The sequence below is a fragment of the Puntigrus tetrazona genome, chromosome 22 (assembly GCF_018831695.1).
Source record: "Puntigrus tetrazona isolate hp1 chromosome 22, ASM1883169v1, whole genome shotgun sequence".
NCBI classification, from domain to species: domain Eukaryota; kingdom Metazoa; phylum Chordata; class Actinopteri; order Cypriniformes; family Cyprinidae; genus Puntigrus; species Puntigrus tetrazona.
The window spans coordinates 5,695,465-5,714,000 of record NC_056720.1 but is presented as its reverse complement, the minus strand read 5'-3'; the positions used below and the strand labels follow the sequence as shown (position 1 = coordinate 5,714,000).

The 18,536-nt window shown below is 37.8% G+C and overlaps 3 protein-coding genes across 4 annotated transcripts in view; 2 read left to right on the top strand and 1 right to left on the bottom strand.

Moving 5' to 3' along the window:
• The window catches only part of LOC122327460 (centromere protein P), a 52,198-nt gene that overhangs the window by 11,208 nt on the left and 22,454 nt on the right, over positions 1 to 18,536 (bottom strand). The window lies entirely within an intron of this gene.
• ecm2 (extracellular matrix protein 2, female organ and adipocyte specific) lies at positions 269 to 10,700 on the top strand. 2 transcript variants are annotated; one of them, XM_043222603.1, is made up of 10 exons: positions 269 to 582; positions 2,868 to 3,108; positions 4,563 to 4,751; positions 4,875 to 5,582; positions 5,791 to 5,906; positions 7,043 to 7,178; positions 7,344 to 7,501; positions 7,797 to 7,936; positions 8,221 to 8,547; positions 9,996 to 10,700. In XM_043222603.1, the coding sequence occupies exons 2-10, from the start codon at positions 2,877 to 2,879 to the stop codon at positions 10,162 to 10,164; spliced, it is 2,175 nt and encodes a 724-aa protein (XP_043078538.1). In that variant the 5' UTR covers positions 269 to 582; positions 2,868 to 2,876; the 3' UTR covers positions 10,165 to 10,700. The 2 variants fall into 2 exon arrangements, with proteins under 2 accessions (XP_043078538.1, XP_043078539.1); XM_043222604.1 differs by lacking the exon at positions 269 to 582 and adding an exon at positions 2,130 to 2,769.
• Positions 12,534 to 18,352, top strand: aspn (asporin (LRR class 1)). The gene is made up of 8 exons (XM_043222743.1): positions 12,534 to 12,737; positions 13,588 to 13,849; positions 14,658 to 14,770; positions 15,545 to 15,758; positions 16,561 to 16,671; positions 16,838 to 16,931; positions 17,001 to 17,139; positions 17,216 to 18,352. Exons 2-8 carry the CDS (start codon positions 13,618 to 13,620, stop codon positions 17,411 to 17,413), a joined length of 1,101 nt encoding a protein of 366 aa, XP_043078678.1. The 5' UTR covers positions 12,534 to 12,737; positions 13,588 to 13,617; the 3' UTR covers positions 17,414 to 18,352.

Below are 18,536 nucleotides of genomic sequence, written 5' to 3'. Positions count from 1 at the left end.
CACGATTGCTTGACCACGACCCCTTTGCATACAAATCTGAAAGAAAACCTTTCTTCTCGGCTCAACGTGCCCACCCTCTGAAATGGGAGACGGGGGCCGTCTCATTGGGCAGTAGGGAGCTGACTTTAAGACCCATCGAGAAAAGCTCGAAAACCAGTCCAAGAAGTCCTCTGATCAGCTTATTCAAGCAACACTGTGTGCATTTACAGCTCATTTTCTGCACTTACACGATGTTTTTACACAGACGTTAATGACAAGCCAGATACCACCTCTTTGTTTGAGTACAGTACCCTTCCTAGCCTAGTAATTAGGGCGCACAAAATCACCAAGTTCTTTCGCCTGAGAGAGGCAGTATCTTGTCTCGACCCTCATTTGACTGAAACTTTCAGAGACAGAACTGGAGAAGTTCTGCCCGAGCGAGTCCCGACTAAACGCTAGAGCAGCCCCTGTCTGTTTTTGACATTTATCAGCGTTCTTGCTGCGGAGCAGACGCACACACACTTCTTGCGTTGCTGGCAAATCCCACAGCTTTTGGGGAAAGAGCGGAAATATTTGGCCCCACAAAACCGCCCGAAACCAGTGGTAACGTACAAACGACTCTCTCCTCTCTTTCAGCTCTCACCCTCAGTAATGTCGTAAACCACTTTTTGTGCAACGCTAATTGTTCTCTTTTTCCATCTGCGGGGTGCATGTCACATTTTTACGGGTTTATAGATTAAAACTGCATGCAGTTTGGAACTTCTTCGCTAAACACAGAGGCATTTGCAGATGGAGTGACGACAAATGTCTTCGGAAATAGGTCTGTCTCATCGCCGAAGCACTAGCGTACAGCTGCAGGACTGTAAAAGCGCTTATTGCTTTACTGTACCTGGTTTTCATTACAGCGTTGAGAAAAGAAAGGGGGACGCAAGAAAGGGGGACCCCATATCATGCACGCCCCGCTAGGATGTTTTTACTCACTGCAGTATATTTCAGCCCTCTCGTTCTCTGTCTAAGCTGTAGGTTTTATAGATTCTTTCCATCTGAGCCCGGTCATCCTAAAGAGCTTAATTAAAGCGTTTTCCCCGTCGTCTACATTTCTGGGGCGTTTTTTTTTTTTTGTTGCTTCATCTCACCGCAGTTCTGATTTAATGCTAACCGTATGACTTTGCCTCGGGGTGGGATTGACGCTTGTAGACGCCCCCTACACTCATATCAGAATTGCTCAGCTGTTGATTTTATTCTCGTTTCCCATTACTGTAAGTCGGGGAAACCAGTGTCGTCATCTTTTCCTTGTCTGGCTTGGCTGTTTTTCTGCAAGATATTTCAACTTTGTGATGCAAGTAACAGATCTGTACAAAAATATAGCTTTAAAACAGGAGGCATGTTCAAATAAATTACACTTGAACAAACTCTTTATGCTGTGTTTAAAACATCAAACCTGTATTTCTGAATTACGAACAAATTATTAGTTTTAGTCTTGTTTATGGAAAAAACAATTCACAGAAATGATTTGAATTAATAATTTGTTACAACGTGAAAACAATGTAAAACTTTCCATTTAATTTAAAGGAATAATTCACCTATAAATTAAAATGATGTAATTAATTACTCACCCTCATGTTGTTCCAAACCTGCAAAAACCTTTGTTTATCTTTGTTTACAGACCTTTGTTTACAATGATATTTTTGAAGAAATGAAAGAAAAGAGAAGAAAAATGTCTTGTTAGTTCAAAAATCTAAGGTTGAGCCATTTTAACAGTGTCTTCACTATCTTTTTGGGCCTTGAATGTGTCAGTTGTTGTCTACGCAGGGTCAGAAAGCTCTCGGATTTCATTACAATTATCTTAATTGGTGTTTCAAAGATTGTGGGTTTGGAATGAAATGAGAGTGAATAATAAATGACAGAATTTTCATTTTTGGGTGACCTATTCCTTTGATTGTAATAATCTGTTTGCAATTCTTAAGTTATAAGTAAAATATATATATATATGGTTACTATTCCACTAATAATTGAAATTTAAACTAATAATTTGTTTTCAATTTGGAAATTACTACCAGGTCTTATGTTTAAAGCGCAACATGTGCATACCATTCTGCTAAAGATTAAAGTTAAATCACCACTCCAATAGTAATTTAAACTTTAACTACCATTCTGCATATCGACATGTACCTGAACTCATTCAAACATTTCACTGAAAGAACCGACGCATTTGAGCATATGTAGGATTTCAATGATGATTTGAGTGTTGCAACATCATCCAAAACCTTTTTCAGCCAAGTCTTGCAAATTATATTTAAGTTCTAAATGACTGTTTTTACGAGATGAATTGTGGCTGCAACGAACAGAACTGACTTAATTGACCATAAACACTATTAATAAAACTTGAAAAAACCTAATGAATAGCAATATGTGCGCACATATGGCTTTGTTGGAAGGTTTTAGATCATTTAATATGGCACATTGGAATATCTGGAGTCAATGACGTTGATTCTAACATTTATACAAACCTTTCTAAAAAAAAAAACTAGCACGAATGAGATTTAGTTCCTACCTGAGAGTTTAAATGTCATCAAGGCCAAGTCTGTTCTTACTAAAAGTTGTGCTATGATTGTTACATTTGAACATAATACTTAAAACCTCCTGCAGTCCTCTAAACACCACCATCACGTACCCAAATAACAGTTTTACTCTTTACTCTTACAGTAAAGGTGTTAAAGGCTACTATTCCATCAAAGCTGTCTGGTTCTCCACGGTCAAGCTGTTAAAGGCTGGATCACCTGTGATGCCGTAACTTATCATTATGGAAATGTGTATGCTGACAGTATACATTAACAGAGTTATATGAGGAACGCGTAGGGCTGAAATGCCTCTGTTTTATCCCACAGGCTTCAACCATGAGACTAAACCTGATTCTGGCACTGTCACTTCTCGCCTGTCTGACCTTCAGCCTCGCAAAAGATCAGAGGCGTCCCTTGGCACGAGGTAGAAGACGAGGTGTTGGACCAAAACGAGCAAGAAAACAGACATCTAATACCGAAGCAGAAAGCAATGGACAAGATGGATCTGTTTTCATCGAGTCTTACAAGAACACAATGGAGCCAAAGCCAAACTACAAAGTGACTGCAGGTCAGTGTGAAGAAAGTTCAAGTAGTTTGTCAATTTAGAAACTATTCGTAATTTCAATTGTACCATTTGACTAAAAGTTGAAAAATGACGGGCTGATGGTCTCTTTTACAGTTAAAACAGACTTTTTAAACATGAAAATCTTGCTATTATAAGCAAGAGTTTGTTTTTTAAAACAAGATTTATTTTTTTTAATGCAGCTGATGTTTGATACAGTTGATGTACATGATAAATGCATGTACATTTCTTATACATGTAAAAAAAAAGTCATGTATAAATTGAGAGTCTTCAAATTGAGTTATAGCTTAGGATCACATTGGTTAGTTTATATGATAAAGTACATGACTGTTCTGCCCAAGGTGGTAACAGTGATTTCTGAACACTGACCACATGATTATACCCTGGCAACATGTGACAGTGTGAACCTGCAATTCGGAAAAAAAACAAACATCCGCTCACGACCAACTTTCACTGGTAAAAAAAACAACAGACTGTCAGTGTCTTTAGCATTAGAGTCAATAACAGATCTGTAATTCTTACTAATGTGCAGCCAAAGAAGTGTGAGTGAAAAACAGCACATATGTGGTCAGTAAGAAGCCATAAAAACAACAGAAAGAAACACTACTTCCCAGCACTCATTTTACTACTGTATTGCTAGCATGTGTACACCACTGACTACTAAGTTCTCTACATGAGAATGTAGATGTAGAAGAGCTACATATACGCCAAATGGAAAACAGTGTTGCGATAAGCCGATATACATAGCCATTTTAACATCCAGGTTATCTGTACTGGATGACAACATTTCCAGATGGTCGTTAACAGGCGTTAGTTTCCAAAATCTCCCCTGTAAATACAAAATGCGGCTTTTGCTGTGAGTTTGAGCTATTTTTTACATTTTAAGCATTATTTTAAAATAATTTATCTAACCAACATAGATATTGGAAGACTTTGTTTCTCAATGTTTCTCAATGAAATCAAAACTGAACTGATTCTTTGTAATGATTTAGTTGCAACATCAAGTTGCGAACTTCACTCACTTTCACCCAAAAATGTCAAATGTGTTTGTTTTTGCTTTTTGTTGGACACAAAAGAAGATATTTTGAAAAATGTTGGTGGACAAATGGCGTATGCATGTGCATTTCTCTTTTCTAGATTAATAAATTGATGTTTAAACCACTGATATCACATGGACTATTTTAACAATGTCCTTACTGGCCTTTAAATGTGGCAATTGCATCACTGTCTATGTGCAGGTTAGGAAAGCCTTTGGATATTTATTAAAAATATCTTCATTTGTGTCCTGAAGATGACTGAAAGTCTTACGGCTTTGGAATGACATGATGGCAATTAATTAAAGATAGAATTTACATTTTTGGATGAACCATCTCTTTAAGCATGTTCCTGAAAGGTTGCATATTTATCACATTTCCTTCTCTTTTGTATAATTATTCCAGCAAAATCAGAGCACTGTTTATTTCGAGGCATCACCATGTACGATAAAACAGTGTGGTCGCCAAAGCCATGCGTGAATTGCCTGTGTTCCAATGGTGAGGTGGTCTGCGACCGAATACTGTGTCCCACCTTGCAGTGCCTACTCAAATTTCAACCAATCGGAGAGTGCTGCCCAATTTGCATTGACACAGGTTTGGAAAAACAACTAAAGTTACACCAAAGCATGGCATTAGAACTGCCATTATATATTCATATATAAATTATGACGTTTGATTTCTCCATGTCTTATAAACTCAAAATTGTCACATTCTCAGTTGTCGATGCCCCTGAGTTTTCCGGTGACCCTCCTTCGGCCAATGATCTCGGCGATCCCTATACCGAAATATCACAAAGCCAAAGAGATAAGAAAGAAACACTAAAGAAGGACGAAGAGGAACGGATTCACAAAAAAGATGCTGAACGCAAACAGAGGAAGAAGCAGAAGAAAGAAGAAGCTGAGAGACAGAGGAAGTTAAAAGAGGCGAAAGAAGCCAGAGAAAAAGAGGAGGAGCTAAGAAGGCTAAGAGAGGAGGAAGAGGAGAGAGCAGCGACTGCAGAAAGAAAAAGAAGGATGGAAGAACAGCGGAGGGCTGAGGAGGACCGGGCTCGTAGGCTGGAGATGGAGCAAAAAGAGATGATAAGAGCTCTGGAAGAAGTAGCCGAACATGCCCAGGAAGGACTCCGTGGAGACGAGGCCATGGTTTGGTTGAGGGGGGACGTTTTCCAAATGCCACCAGTGTCACCAACGAGAGCAGCACATCCTCAACCTCCTCTCTTAGCTCTTCAAGAGCCAACCGAACCAGACGAGGATGACCATGAACTGGGCAAGGAAGGCCCTGAACCAGAGGAGGAATCTGAGATGGTTACCACATTGCTGCCTCCAGGTTGTTCGATCTCTGACGTCACGATCACCTGTGAAAATGCTAAACTGATGGGTATACCTCCGCTGTCCATCCCTGAGCTCAAATCACTCAGTTTACAGGGTGAGGAAGGACGCATCCCTGCATAACCCCTTCACAGGTCGTTAAGACATACAGGCGCTGCAGTGGAACTTAGATCACTTAACTAAAACACATGCAAGAAATTAAGTCTAAATCAGTGCATACGCCAGTATTTACACAGTCCACGTCCATGTATACAGATCCCAAAGAGGCTAATTTTGATAACTTGTCATGCATTATGAAATTACAGGCAATGAAATCAAAACCATCCCTGCTGGAGCATTCAATGGCATTCCCAACTTAGAGTGGATAGACTTGGGGAAAAACAAGATTGTGTCATCTGGCATAGGCCCACACGCATTTAAAGTAAGTTAAAAATAATAGTTTACCATATTCTGCAAATAAAGAACACATAAACATTCTTCTGGCAAGAGAAACATTATGGCCACCCAAATGATCCAACTGCAATTTTCTTGCATTTTTTTGTCAAATTTGCAATTGCTCGCAAAAAAAAAATGCTTTGCGCGTTTTTTAACTGCCACATGTGGTTTGATACTAAATGGCTGTGGTGCAAAAAATGGTGCAAATACTGTACTTGTTTAATGCCAGTTAATTACATTAGACTTTGTGTGAAAAGATCTTACAGGCCTTCAAAACATGTCAATAATGTCTTGATGTGATCTGCAATGCTTTCAAACAAGGCTGTTGTTGGACTTCCTAAAAGTCTGCTTAACGTAGACAGATAATAATAAGTGTAAATAATCTGACTGTCACATGAAATGGACCCATTCTGGGTGTAAATTTGCTCAATTAGACTGACATGCACATCGAATTTTTAAGGATCATGCAGCATTCTGGCAATCGAGAAAATGCACTTTTCCCCAGTTGCCCTTTTTTCATAAATTCATATGAATTACTTCATGTCTTCCAGCTGAACTTTAGGTGAATTAGAGAAGCAAATGTTTCTTCCATAACGCTTAAAAACCATGCAAAAACAGTACCATCTGCAAGCCTAAGAGTGCTGAGCTCCAACATTTAGCTCTGTTCTTAGCCATATGGCTTTTACAGAAGTCACAAATCCTACTCTAATACACTACACCAACTTGTACCTGACACTTGTAGTCATGCCTTTTTTGCACAGACATCTCAAATAAAAACAAAATTCCATGGCATGTGTTCAAGAGAAATAACAGTGGGTATGCTAGTCTTTCCTATTTTCGCTGGGTTCTAACCAGTATACCCATGATCTGTACAAATGGCGAAGCAGCAGAAAATATAGAATATTTATACAGTGTCAATTCATCAGAAAGCGAAAGAGTTACGATCAGATATACAATAGAGTTATGGATTCAGCATATGGATACATGTCACTGACAAAAGTATCCAAAGCATTGCCAGAAAGTGGAAAACTTTCACTGAAGGATTCGAAAGCATATTGTACGCGACCTTTATTTTCGCACCTAAAGATTAATGACGTGACTTTTATGTAACTTTCTTTTAAGGGTCTTAAATTCCTGTCTCGCCTGTACATGGATGGAAACCTTCTGGAACAAATTCCCTCTGAGCTCCCATCAACACTCCAGGAGCTCAAGATAAATGAGAACAATCTAAAGGAAATTGAGGAAAACAGCTTTGAAGGTAAAACAGTTATGCAAAATCGCTATGTATAAAAGGTTAGCATAATTAAAACATCTATAAAAATGCTGACATTTAAACAACTAATACTAGCATGAAATGTGCCTTACCTAATGTTGCCCTGTGAAAGCACAATATTTTCACAAACTGTTTCATAATTCCTGGAAGGTCTCAGCAGTCTGGTTACTTTGGAAATGGAGGGGAACTTGCTCAGTGAAGGTAACATGAATCCACAGGCCTTTAAGCCCCTCAAAGAGCTGTCTTACCTTCGCTTGGGCAGAAACCATTTCCGTACCATTCCTCAGGGCCTACCTGCATCTCTGCTGGTGAGTTTCGAAATGGAGTCAAGGAACATCAAGAAATCAAGACGGCTGTCAAACAGTCTTGTTAATTTAATTGCATACAAGTTTGTGGGCTATAAACCAGCACTGGTTTTACAGTACCTGTGGGAAACCAGTGGCACTTAAACAGCAATTATGGCAAACCAACCCCACGACTTTACCACAAAGTAATTTGAAACTGCTCAAGACAAATTTAATTGCATTGTCAAGTAACTAGTTTCTGTTTATTTTATTCAGTGAAGCCAACTGTACAATTTACTTTACTCTCTTTGACATTCAGGAGTTGTACCTCGAAAACAATCTGATCGAAGAAATCTCTGAAACGGCGTTCAACCACACCACAAACATCAACCTCGTTGTGCTAAGACATAATAAATTAGATGAGTCAAGCATTGCACCTTTAGCCTGGATTAATCACAGGTGTGTGTCCTCAAAAAGGTTAACAATGAATCCATCGTTTAAGCGAATATTTGCTCACTTCTGTTAAAAAGTAAAAATTGAAATAGCAGACATTGGTTTCCAATGAATTGCTGGTGGTTTGAAGCAATTCATTGGAAAGATAAAGTTTACATGCTACAGTGAAGTTTAGCACAATAGTTATTTGGAAGAACTGAATAGTTGTGGATTTTCCAGAAGTAAAAAAAGCCCTTTCTGATAAACACTGTATCTCTCTGTAACACTGTATTTCTCACTGTATCTAAAAGGAACCTGGAATCTGTAGATCTCTCGCACAACAACTTCTACCTGGTTCCATCCTTCATGCCGAAGTCGCTGGTTCACCTGGTGCTGGCTGGGAATCAGATTGAACGCATTCCAGGATACGTGTTCGCACACATGGAGCCTGGCCTGGAGTACCTCTACCTCTCTTACAACAAGCTGGACGGTGACGGCATCGAGCCAGAGTCCTTCTTTGGCACCTTGGGCACTATGACCGAACTCTGTCTAGACCATAACCAGCTTACGTCTATTCCGGTGGGAATTAATGAGATGACAACTCTACATTTCCTACGACTTAACAACAACAAAATAAGGTACATTGCTTGCCTCCTGCAAAGATAAATGAGTTTTTTTTATAATTTCCTGTGACACAATATTCAGTGACTTTATTATCTTAAATAGCACTTAACTTACATAGCTTTAAAGCAACTTCAGACAACTTATCTCGAAAAAGTAGTTTATTTTGCTTTTCAAGTGCCATTAGATTTTTTGTTTTAATTTCAATGGATAGTTCAACCAAAAAACAAAGATTATTCCATGAATTACTCAACTTCTAGGTGTGCCTGACTTTTTATTTTAAAACATCCTAGCTCTTCCAAGCTTTATAATGGCTGGGAATGGGTGTTATTTTTCAATAACCCAAAGAAAGTCCAATAAAGTGCATCCATCTGTAATAAAAAGTGCCTCATGTGGCTCCAGGGCCTTCTGAATGGCCTCCTGAAGTGAACTGATGCATTTGTGTAAGACAAATATCTATAATTCAAACCATAATCTCTAGCTTCCGTTAACTGTCATACTCATGTTCACGAGAGGGTGGTGATTGGTGTATCATAAGGTCTGGTGAGAATATCCAAGTTTTGTTTACTACAAAGAAAACAAAGCTCTTCTTAGCTTATAGCTAATACCTTCAATATTTTTGTTCACACAAAAATATTTTGGAACTTTTTGTTTTGCTCTCTCCAACTCAATTTGTCTGAAAGAATAAAGGCATACACACCTAGGACAGCTTGAGGGTGAGTAAATTATGGAGTAATTTTTATTTTTGGGCATTTAAGGTTTATGGTTAATAATAAATGTGTTGAGAACAAGAAATTAGTGTTGTCACTGTACCAAAATGTCTGTATTCTGAACCGATTTCGTTGAAAATCCACAGTCCTGGATACCAATTTCGGTAACAAAGAAAAACACAAAAACATGCTAATTAAAAAGACACTATTTATATATATATATATATATATATATATATATATATATATATATATATATATATATATATATATATGTGTCATTCTTATTTAAAATTCAGTGTTACACATATGTTTAATTAGTCTTTTAATTAATGAAATGTAAATACATTTTATTTTATGGTAAACAAAGAGGATTTACTAATAAAATTAAAAGAAAAATTAAAATAATTATTTCTTAAAAAATAAAGTTTTATAATTGTTTTAACATTGGTAGTTGTAGTAGCCTATCACATACATTATTCTAAACCGAACTCTTATTTTGACAGGTTGCCGTGAACACCTTTACATTTCTGTGTGAATATCAGACGATGCTGCTTTTAATCAAAAGAAACTGTAAAATGCATGTGAAGTGACGCTGAGGGCAGTTCTGGAGATGTTGTTTATGTATTTATGTCCTCATTTAAAAACTGACGGTATTATAAGGCAGATTATATCCTGTTTGAGCTGTGTGTCAAGAAAGGTTTTTTTGTAATGTTTAGAAATCTTTGTGATATTGACTGTTTTTTGTATAACAGGCAGATATCAGAAGATGCCATCTGTGACCCTTCGAACGAGGACGACTCTCATCTAGTTGCCCTTCGCCTTGAGAATAATTTCCTTGACCCTCGGAAAATCCCACCCACGGCTTTCTCCTGTGTCCGTTCCTACTCTAGTGTTGTTTTAAAGCCTCAAAGGATTAAGTAACTGCAATCTTGAGTTCTGTTATTACGAACCACTAAAGACCAAAGTTAAATATAAAACTGAAGTTGATTCCTGTGAAACGTGCAGTTAGGTATAAAATGGTAAAGGTAATCATCTTTTTGTCCCAAAAAATTGCATTGAATTTCTAATCGGCATGTATATTATCGGTCTTGCTTCATTAGCTTTTATAATCTTCCATTTAGGAGTCAGATAAGACTGAACATGATCACCACCTCGAGGCTCATAGCAGAACGCTGTCGTTGTTTGTGCCTGTCTAGACGTGTCTGTAAGATGCATGAATCAACTGTATAATAGTTCAAGAGGAAAAAAGTAGCAGACTATAACTTTGTTTTCTGTGTTGAGATGTATCGTATTCCTGTCATAACAGTATTAAGTTTGTCTGTCGTAGTGAAGAAAAACAGAATGCATGGCTTTTCTTAAGTGTTTATAAAAGAAAGCAGCCAAAATCAACCTGCTTACGTAACGATTTTTTTTTTACTAAGACAGGACCAACCAATAAAGCACGTTTACTACTGAGAGAACTGTGATGCATAAATATAAGATATCTTCATGCTTCAAGTTTTGTATGTGGGAAAACCAATACAGCTTCAATGAAATGTATTTTTCTTTTTCACGTAACCACTTATTTTAGTGTTAAATTAAACAATCACATAAACAGATTTCCTAAAGCGCCTATTGGATTTCTTTCTCCAAGTATCCCGGTATAAAACATCTGCGCTCGACAGAAATCGCTGGAGACCGAAACACGTTAATGATCTGACTATGACATCATGGTCTTCCGCTCCTTCCGAGATTCTTCTGAGATTCCAAATTCTCACTCCATCATCGCCAATGACGATTACCGAAAAATGCCTCTTGAGGTTGAATTGGGGTTTCACTGATTTTAGGCTACGACTGAAATGAGGGGAAAGAATAAACACCAAGAAAAGAAGCCTGGAAGGGGATTGATCTCAGAAGCTTTCCGTGAAGCTATCCATGACTCAAGTGCTAGTCACATGGCTTTTATTCAATCTTATTTTGAGGGGTAAATAATCAACAGCTGAACCACCCCCTCCTAGTGTCTGGGCACAGTCAGATCTTGCTCTATATTTAGAGGACAAGCCAATCTGTGGAAAACCGCCAGCATATTTTCCAAGTATTTTCAAGGTTGCGACATTACCAATGAGATGACAAAAGAATTAGAGAAAGATTGAGAGAAATGACCGTTCGTAAATCGATTCACTTTCGCATCTAGAGAAAATAAACCAGCGACACGCAGCTACGTTGCGAAAAAAAAGCAGTTGCAAATAAAAAACACGTCTCAAACAAAAAACGTTAAGCAGCAAAGCTGTGAAAACCGCCAAGATGTCTCAAGATGTTTGAGATATTTCCAACATGGTTCTGCATGTCATAACATTACAACAAATAAGACTGAGGGCGTGAAAGAAAAATAATTAGAGTGAAATTATTGGTATTTCATCACTCTTTCTGAAACATGTAAGTGTGCATTACTACCTTTCCTGAACCGGTTCACCCTCACATATGTAATAATATCTACATCCTTTTAATTTACGGCACCAACTTGACATACCACAAACATTTATCGGTTTGAGGTTGGTTATCATTTCGGAAGGAATGCCGGCCAGTGAGACTCAGGAGAATGAACGGAGAAACCATGAGACATAGGAACTTCCATCATCTCGAAACCCCCAGCCAAAACCAAGCATATGTGGCGCCACCAGTACTGCCCCGTGAACAGAGAGGGGTCGCGTTTTGTGCTGCTGTAAGCAAACAGCACCGTAAAGTCTGGAAAAGTTATTATCCCACATTTAGGTTGAGATTAAAGGTCCCCCATGACTTGGGAATTACAAGATTTTGCACCAGTTACACTGATTCAAGAAAGATTTAATCACGCGTTTCCCTTCCTAAAAAGTGAACGATGTCATTCGTGAATTATTGCTCTTTCTGGCAGTTCTTGGATCAATCGATCATTTTAAATAATCTGATGGGATTCGTCTCAAGTAAAATTAGAATTCTTTATTTCAAATGATTCAAAGGATCATTTCATCTGCCGTTTTATGTCACAATCAAGTCGTTACATCACAAGGTTTAGCGTTTTATCTAAAAATAGAAACCCAGAAATAGCCCCACAAATTATGCAATATTATGCACTCTGAAATATGTCAAAAGTCCGATAAAATAGAGGCCACCCATTGGCGATGTAAAGAGTGAGAATATCCCAGACCGGTCATTGAAAATTTAGGCGTACAGAATTGGCCCGGGTTCAAGTGCTGATGAGAAACATACGGCCGGTAACAATGAGTGTTCAGTGCTAGTTAAGCATCCAGCAGAGCTGCGGAGAGTTCCTACCCCTTATTCTGAATCTGCTCCTTGATCCAGCAGCATCTTTTCCATCCCCATTCATTCAAGGATCGCATGCTTTGACGAGCGTGATCTCCACCTTTCGGGATTTGGTGCACGCTGCATTTAAGGACCCGTGCCTCAACAAATCCTGACGGCAACACTGATCTCACCCCTGGAGGCTTACTTGAAGCAGGATTACACAGATTCATCAGGTATGTTGTTTTTATCTGGATTATGGATTATGGAACAGGGATTTCACCTCATTCGTATATATGTAGAACAAATGTAAAACAGTAAAACATATCACTATACCAATCAGGCATGTGCAAAGTAAAACATTAACAGATAAAATCTTAATCATTTAGCAGAAGCATGCAGCTCTTGTTCCTGTTTAGAGAAAGTTGCATGTTATTGGGCTTCTCAGCATCATAAATGATTAAGAATTTATCTGTAAATTGTTGTAAAACAAATATTTTTACGTTTTTTTACTCATGGCTAAAGGGGACGTCTTACGTTTCTTTTCTGTTTTAAATAATAAAATGTTTTTTTAAAATCATACCAAACACAACCATATCAAATGATGAGTTCGATAAATGTCATGTGGATAGCGTCAGAAATGTCTATAAACTGTGAGTTGACTAAGGCGTCCATAAACAAGATTGCTCTATAAACAACTGTTCAAGTGCAGCTGGTTCATTTTAACTGCTTTAGCAAACAATTACTGCAGTCATTAACATTTTGCCCTCTTCATTATTAATGCTACTGAACTGAATCAGATTCAACATTTTGAAGCTAAAGTGCAAAAAACGGAAAAACGATCAAAAAACTCCCCAAATACTGCGCGACTAGTTATAGTTACTGTAAAGTAAGTCATTCAGTAAGAATATAACTACTCTCTTTAACCCCGCGATCAATTCCTATTGGCCCATTTCACTGTGATGCTGACTAACGATTCAATCCTTGAGGTCCAATTCACTTTTTTTCATCCTGTGAAAAATATAAACAACATTTGCATGCCGAAATGTGAACGATTTGACAAAGCGCTTGTGTTCATGTTCGCAGGGCTAAACCATTTATGACTAAAGCTGCGCCATGAAGGTACTTTTGCTGCTCACCCTGCTGACGTTATGTCACGCCAAACCGTACACGCCTATCAACGTCATGAATTTCATCAAGCATCATGACATTATGCAACAAGACGCGGGTGACTTTGACGACGACGACGACGACGACGACCATTACGACGATTACGATGATAACTTTGTTTCAGACTGTCCCGAAGGGTGTCGGTGCTCAAAAAACGTTCTGCAGTGTTCAGATCAGGGTAAGAGCATCATGACGCTACTTTAAAAAAAACAAAGACGCTATGAGTCGGACTCGTCGTTTTAAAACGTTGACGTATTAAATAGCTTTGATTTCGAATTTCGTTTCGATGTTTAATTTAATGGACTAACAGCATACTGTGTTTCAGCTGTTAGACAGTTTGCGGCAATGACATCTTAAGAAACGTTAAGAAAATATGTTATGGCTGTGTTAATAAAAATTAAAAAACGGTAATAATCGCAGTTCTGAACTCGACATTTTTGAGTAGAAGAGTCTGAACTATGAGATAAAAAGTTGCAATGACCTTTTTTTATAAATTTTTATATAAATGCATATATATATATATATATATATATATATATATATATATATATATTTGCATTTATATAAAAAAATAACTGTAAACTCAGAACTAATAAAGCAAAAAGTCCTTAATTTTAAATTACCTTAATTTTTTATATAATTTTACCTGTGTCACAAACAAACATCCATAAGAAAGCGGCACAAGTATTACTAAAATCATTTTTCATCATCATCTCAAGATATCCACGTTATGTGTCAGGGTGCCGTTTTTAACCCATCTGATCTGTATTATAATCACATAGGGTTTTCTCGAGACTGATTTGTCAGCTAGTCTCTCAGGCAACCCACAAAAATGTGCAGCTTTGCACATCACTATAATAACGAATCATTTCTAGTGCATAAAATCTGGCATGAATCATTGAAGATGAGCAGCCCGATTGAGGTAAATGAACATTTTCTATCGGTCTCAATGAGAGTGAGCTTTCATTTTTTCGTTTCCTTCACAGGTCTGACCAAGGTGCCAAAGGACATTCCTGCAAACACGCTGCTCGTCGATCTCCAAAACAATGACATCACAGAAATCAAGGAAGATGATTTCAAAGGCTTGGATAATCTCTATGTGAGCAGCAAACGCCCCCCAACCAAGCGCTTTTAGGGCGTTTTAAGAGATGTGTGTTTTTATGCTGGGTTTCCACAAGGACATCTGGAGACATGCAGTGGTAGTGGGATTATGTGGAATTCTGGACGCATATTTGAGTGTTATTGATATTTGCGTTTACTGGGGACGGTTTCATACTTGTGGTAAATATTTGCTCATGATTAGTGGTAAAATGGTTAAACGTTCTTGCTAAGCAAGAAAGCTAAAAAAGGGAATAAAATGCCAAGAATATAAAAAAAACAAAACAGAAAGAGGCCACATCTTGCAAACAAGACACAATTCTGTTCAGATTCAAATATTCAGAACCAATTATCCAATAATAAAATGAAATGAAATAATGTTTGTTTTTTTAACGGTCAGGCCAAGAATTTATATTTACACTTCTCTGCTAATCTTTTCAACGGTTCAACCACAAAAACGTTTTTATAAACATCCTTGAACTTTATTTGCTTTGTTGTGGTTATGACAGCTACAAAGAAATACTTAAAATAATGATGTTTAATGTCTAATAACTGTAATATTTGTAAAATAATTGTAAACGAGGATAATAACTGGATCTTCCTCATTTTTTTCCACAAATGACAGAAATGTCCACTTTGAACGCTAATTTGAAATCACACAAAATCAGTTTAACTTCAAAATCACAAAAAACGCGCAATTCTGACCGACTGATTGAGAAAGTCAGTTTTAGAGTTTGTTATATATACCTCTATTATTCTCTATCTGTATTTGCAGGCCCTGTTTCTGCTCAATAACCAGATATCAAAAATCCACCCGAAGGCCTTCCGCAACATGAACAGACTCAAGATCCTCCACCTGTCGTATAACCTGCTGACACAAATGCCCGAGAACCTTCCCACGAGCATTCAGTCGCTGCGCCTGCATGACAACAAGATCAGCCGACTTCCAAAAGGAGCGTTTCGAGGAATGCAAGACCTAAATGTTTTAGGTAGGTCTCCTAAGTGACGACCTTAAATAAACACGGAGTCACGCTAAGCAGTTAGCGCACGTGTTTCAACACATTGAGATGATGCATCTCCGATCCATTCCCTCAGTCATGACCTCGTTAAAACTGATTATATAATGAGATGAATGATCTGTTTATGTCTGACCAGAACGAGCTCGCTTTGATCAACAGATCTAAGGTGACTTACAGTTAAAGATCACTCTGCCCTCTGGTGTCTACATTACGATCTGCATTAAATAGATCAGAAAATTAGTGCTATCATATAATTAATAAATAAAAGTTTTTGTTTACATAATATATGTATGTGTACTTATGTATATAGAAACACATGTCACCCTGGACCACAAAAATAAAACGATTAAGACAATGGGTTATATTTGCAGCAATAGCCAAAAATACATTGTATGGATCAAAACGATTTTTCTTTTAGGTCAAAAATCTTTAGGACATCATGTTCTACAAAGATATTCTGTAAATATCCTACCGTAAGTGTATCCAAACCTTTCTGATCAGTAATATGAACTCCTAGGAACTTCATTTGGACAACTTTAAAGATGATTTCGCCCTCATTTTCCAGATTTCAGATGTCTAAAGCTCAACTTGGTCAAATTTACACTTATGTGGTCCAGGGTCGCAAAACGTTTTATTTTTGGATGCGATTAATCATTTGACGGCAAAATTAAAATACAGCTGACTAGCAAATGTTTCAAACTTAACAAGAAGTGATCCACGTCTCTTTAAGTAACGTGCGTATGTAAATGGTTCCCTTTCCTTGCATCTCTAGAACTGAGCGCAAACCCTATCGCGAACAGCGGGATCGACCCGGAGGCTTTTGACAACATGGCGACTCTCTACTTGAGAATAGCTGAAGCAAAGCTTACAGCCATCCCTAAAGGTATGAATTAACACCTTTCATGAAAAGCAAGACTTTTGTGCCTGAAATGCAAAGTTATTAACGCAACGCACCTTTCTCTAAATTAAAACGTTGAGCGCGTTGTTGTCGTTTCTGCTTCTACGCTCGAGTCGCGTGATCGAGATGCTTACTAATCTAAATCCAACAGATCTGCCGCCGTCCCTCACTGAACTTCACCTGGACTACAACAAGATTGGCAAAATAGAGTCGGAGGATTTTTTGAGATTAAAAAGCCTGCAAAGGTAAGCTTAACCAACTCCGCCTTGTGGACGAAAAGAGAACGCAATATAAAAGGCCGCTGTCTTCTCCAGGCTGTGGCTCGACTTCAATCAGATCAAGTACGTGGAGAACGGAAGCCTCGCTGCCATTCCCAAAGTCAGAGAAATTCATCTGGATAACAATAAACTGAAGAAAGTTCCTCCAGGCTTGAACAACCTCAAATATCTGCAGGTAAAACCCAAACATCCCAAATATGGAGCACACACCATGCGCGTGGAGATCTAATCCACTCCACTTCCTCTTTTAGGTGGTGTACTTGCACGCCAACAGCATCGGTTACGTTGGAGTAAATGACTTTTGCCCCTCGAGAACCCGGGTTAAGAAATCCCTCTACACTAGGATCAGTTTATACGCAAACCCAGTGAAGTACTGGGAGATTCAGCCGCCCACTTTTCGGTGCGTTTCCAGCCACAATTCGGTGCAGCTGGGTAACCACAGAAAGTGAGTGAAACCGTACCGATGCGCACCATCTTGCCACTGGAGGGCAGCATTATAACTAGTCACGAACCTCATCCTAATGTAATAAAAGCTCGTTTCATGTCCTCGTGGTGATGTACAGAACGTAATTTATCCGAAATCCAAGAGCATGCGCAGTGGCTACAGACTCGTTACTTGAATTTGGTGAGGATTTCGCAGACTTTGAATTCCAGTAAAGACAGAATCAACTACACTGTGTGCAATAGTTACATAGGCTTTCGATATTACTGTTTACATTGAAATCTTTATAACGAGATATAATGAAATAACTGCATATTTTCAGATCAGGTGCTAAAGAAATTGTCCCCGTGTATTGAAGGTCTCTAATTAAAAAGAACGGCTGTCTAGAATCTAAGAAAAATAAATACAGTTTTACAAGGACAGTTTGTTTATTGTTCTACTTCTTGTATTTTAGAGAATGGGCATTATTCATTGGTGCTTAGTGATAACAAACAAATCTAATATTGCATGCTAAATGTTCATTATATAACTTGTTATTCATTGCCAGTGTTTTCTCTGAAATATTAGACATAGACATTCTTGTCGGATCTCAGAAATGCTGAAAAACTGATCTGTATGGACCGCCGGGTTGGTTACAGTTTACACAACAGCGTCCCTGACCTTTGCAGAACTGTACTTGCAGCAAGTGTTTTCTTAGCCAGAGGTGCTGTGTTATTTGTTTCCAATTCAGATATTGTTGTTTCTTTAGTAAAATAAAGGAAAAAAAATAAAACCGTGCATCTGGTTGGCCTCAAAATCTGTACATCTGTCCAGCAATAAGACAAATTACCAGCAGATGGAGACTTGTGTAAGGATTGGGGGAAACAAAACAATGCAGCAACTGCATAATTCAATAAAACCAGCGAAATATTCCCCCCAAATTTAGTTTTCTTCCTTTTCATTTTCATTTTTCTGGATTTTGTTTCGTCCGACTTGTTTTTAATGGTTTAATTAAAATTAATTAATCAAAAACCATGTCTACTTAATTTAATTTAAATATATATATATATATATATATATATATATATATATATATATATATATATATATATATATATATATTATTTTTAATTAAATTAAATTAAATTAAA

Bases quoted from the DNA above. Each gene is read 5' to 3' on its own strand.
- aspn (XM_043222743.1), top strand. From the start codon at position 13,618: ATGAAGGTACTTTTGCTGCTCACCCTGCTGACGTTATGTCACGCCAAA. The intron at 13,850-14,657 runs GTAAGAGCATCA...TTTCCTTCACAG, and splicing joins TCTGCAGTGTTCAGATCAGG to GTCTGACCAAGGTGCCAAAG. The intron at 17,140-17,215 runs GTAAAACCCAAA...TTCCTCTTTTAG, and splicing joins ACAACCTCAAATATCTGCAG to GTGGTGTACTTGCACGCCAA.
- ecm2 (XM_043222603.1), top strand. From the start codon at position 2,877: ATGAGACTAAACCTGATTCTGGCACTGTCACTTCTCGCCTGTCTGACC. The intron at 7,502-7,796 runs GTGAGTTTCGAA...TTTGACATTCAG, and splicing joins GCCTACCTGCATCTCTGCTG to GAGTTGTACCTCGAAAACAA. The intron at 7,937-8,220 runs GTGTGTGTCCTC...TGTATCTAAAAG, and splicing joins TTAGCCTGGATTAATCACAG to GAACCTGGAATCTGTAGATC.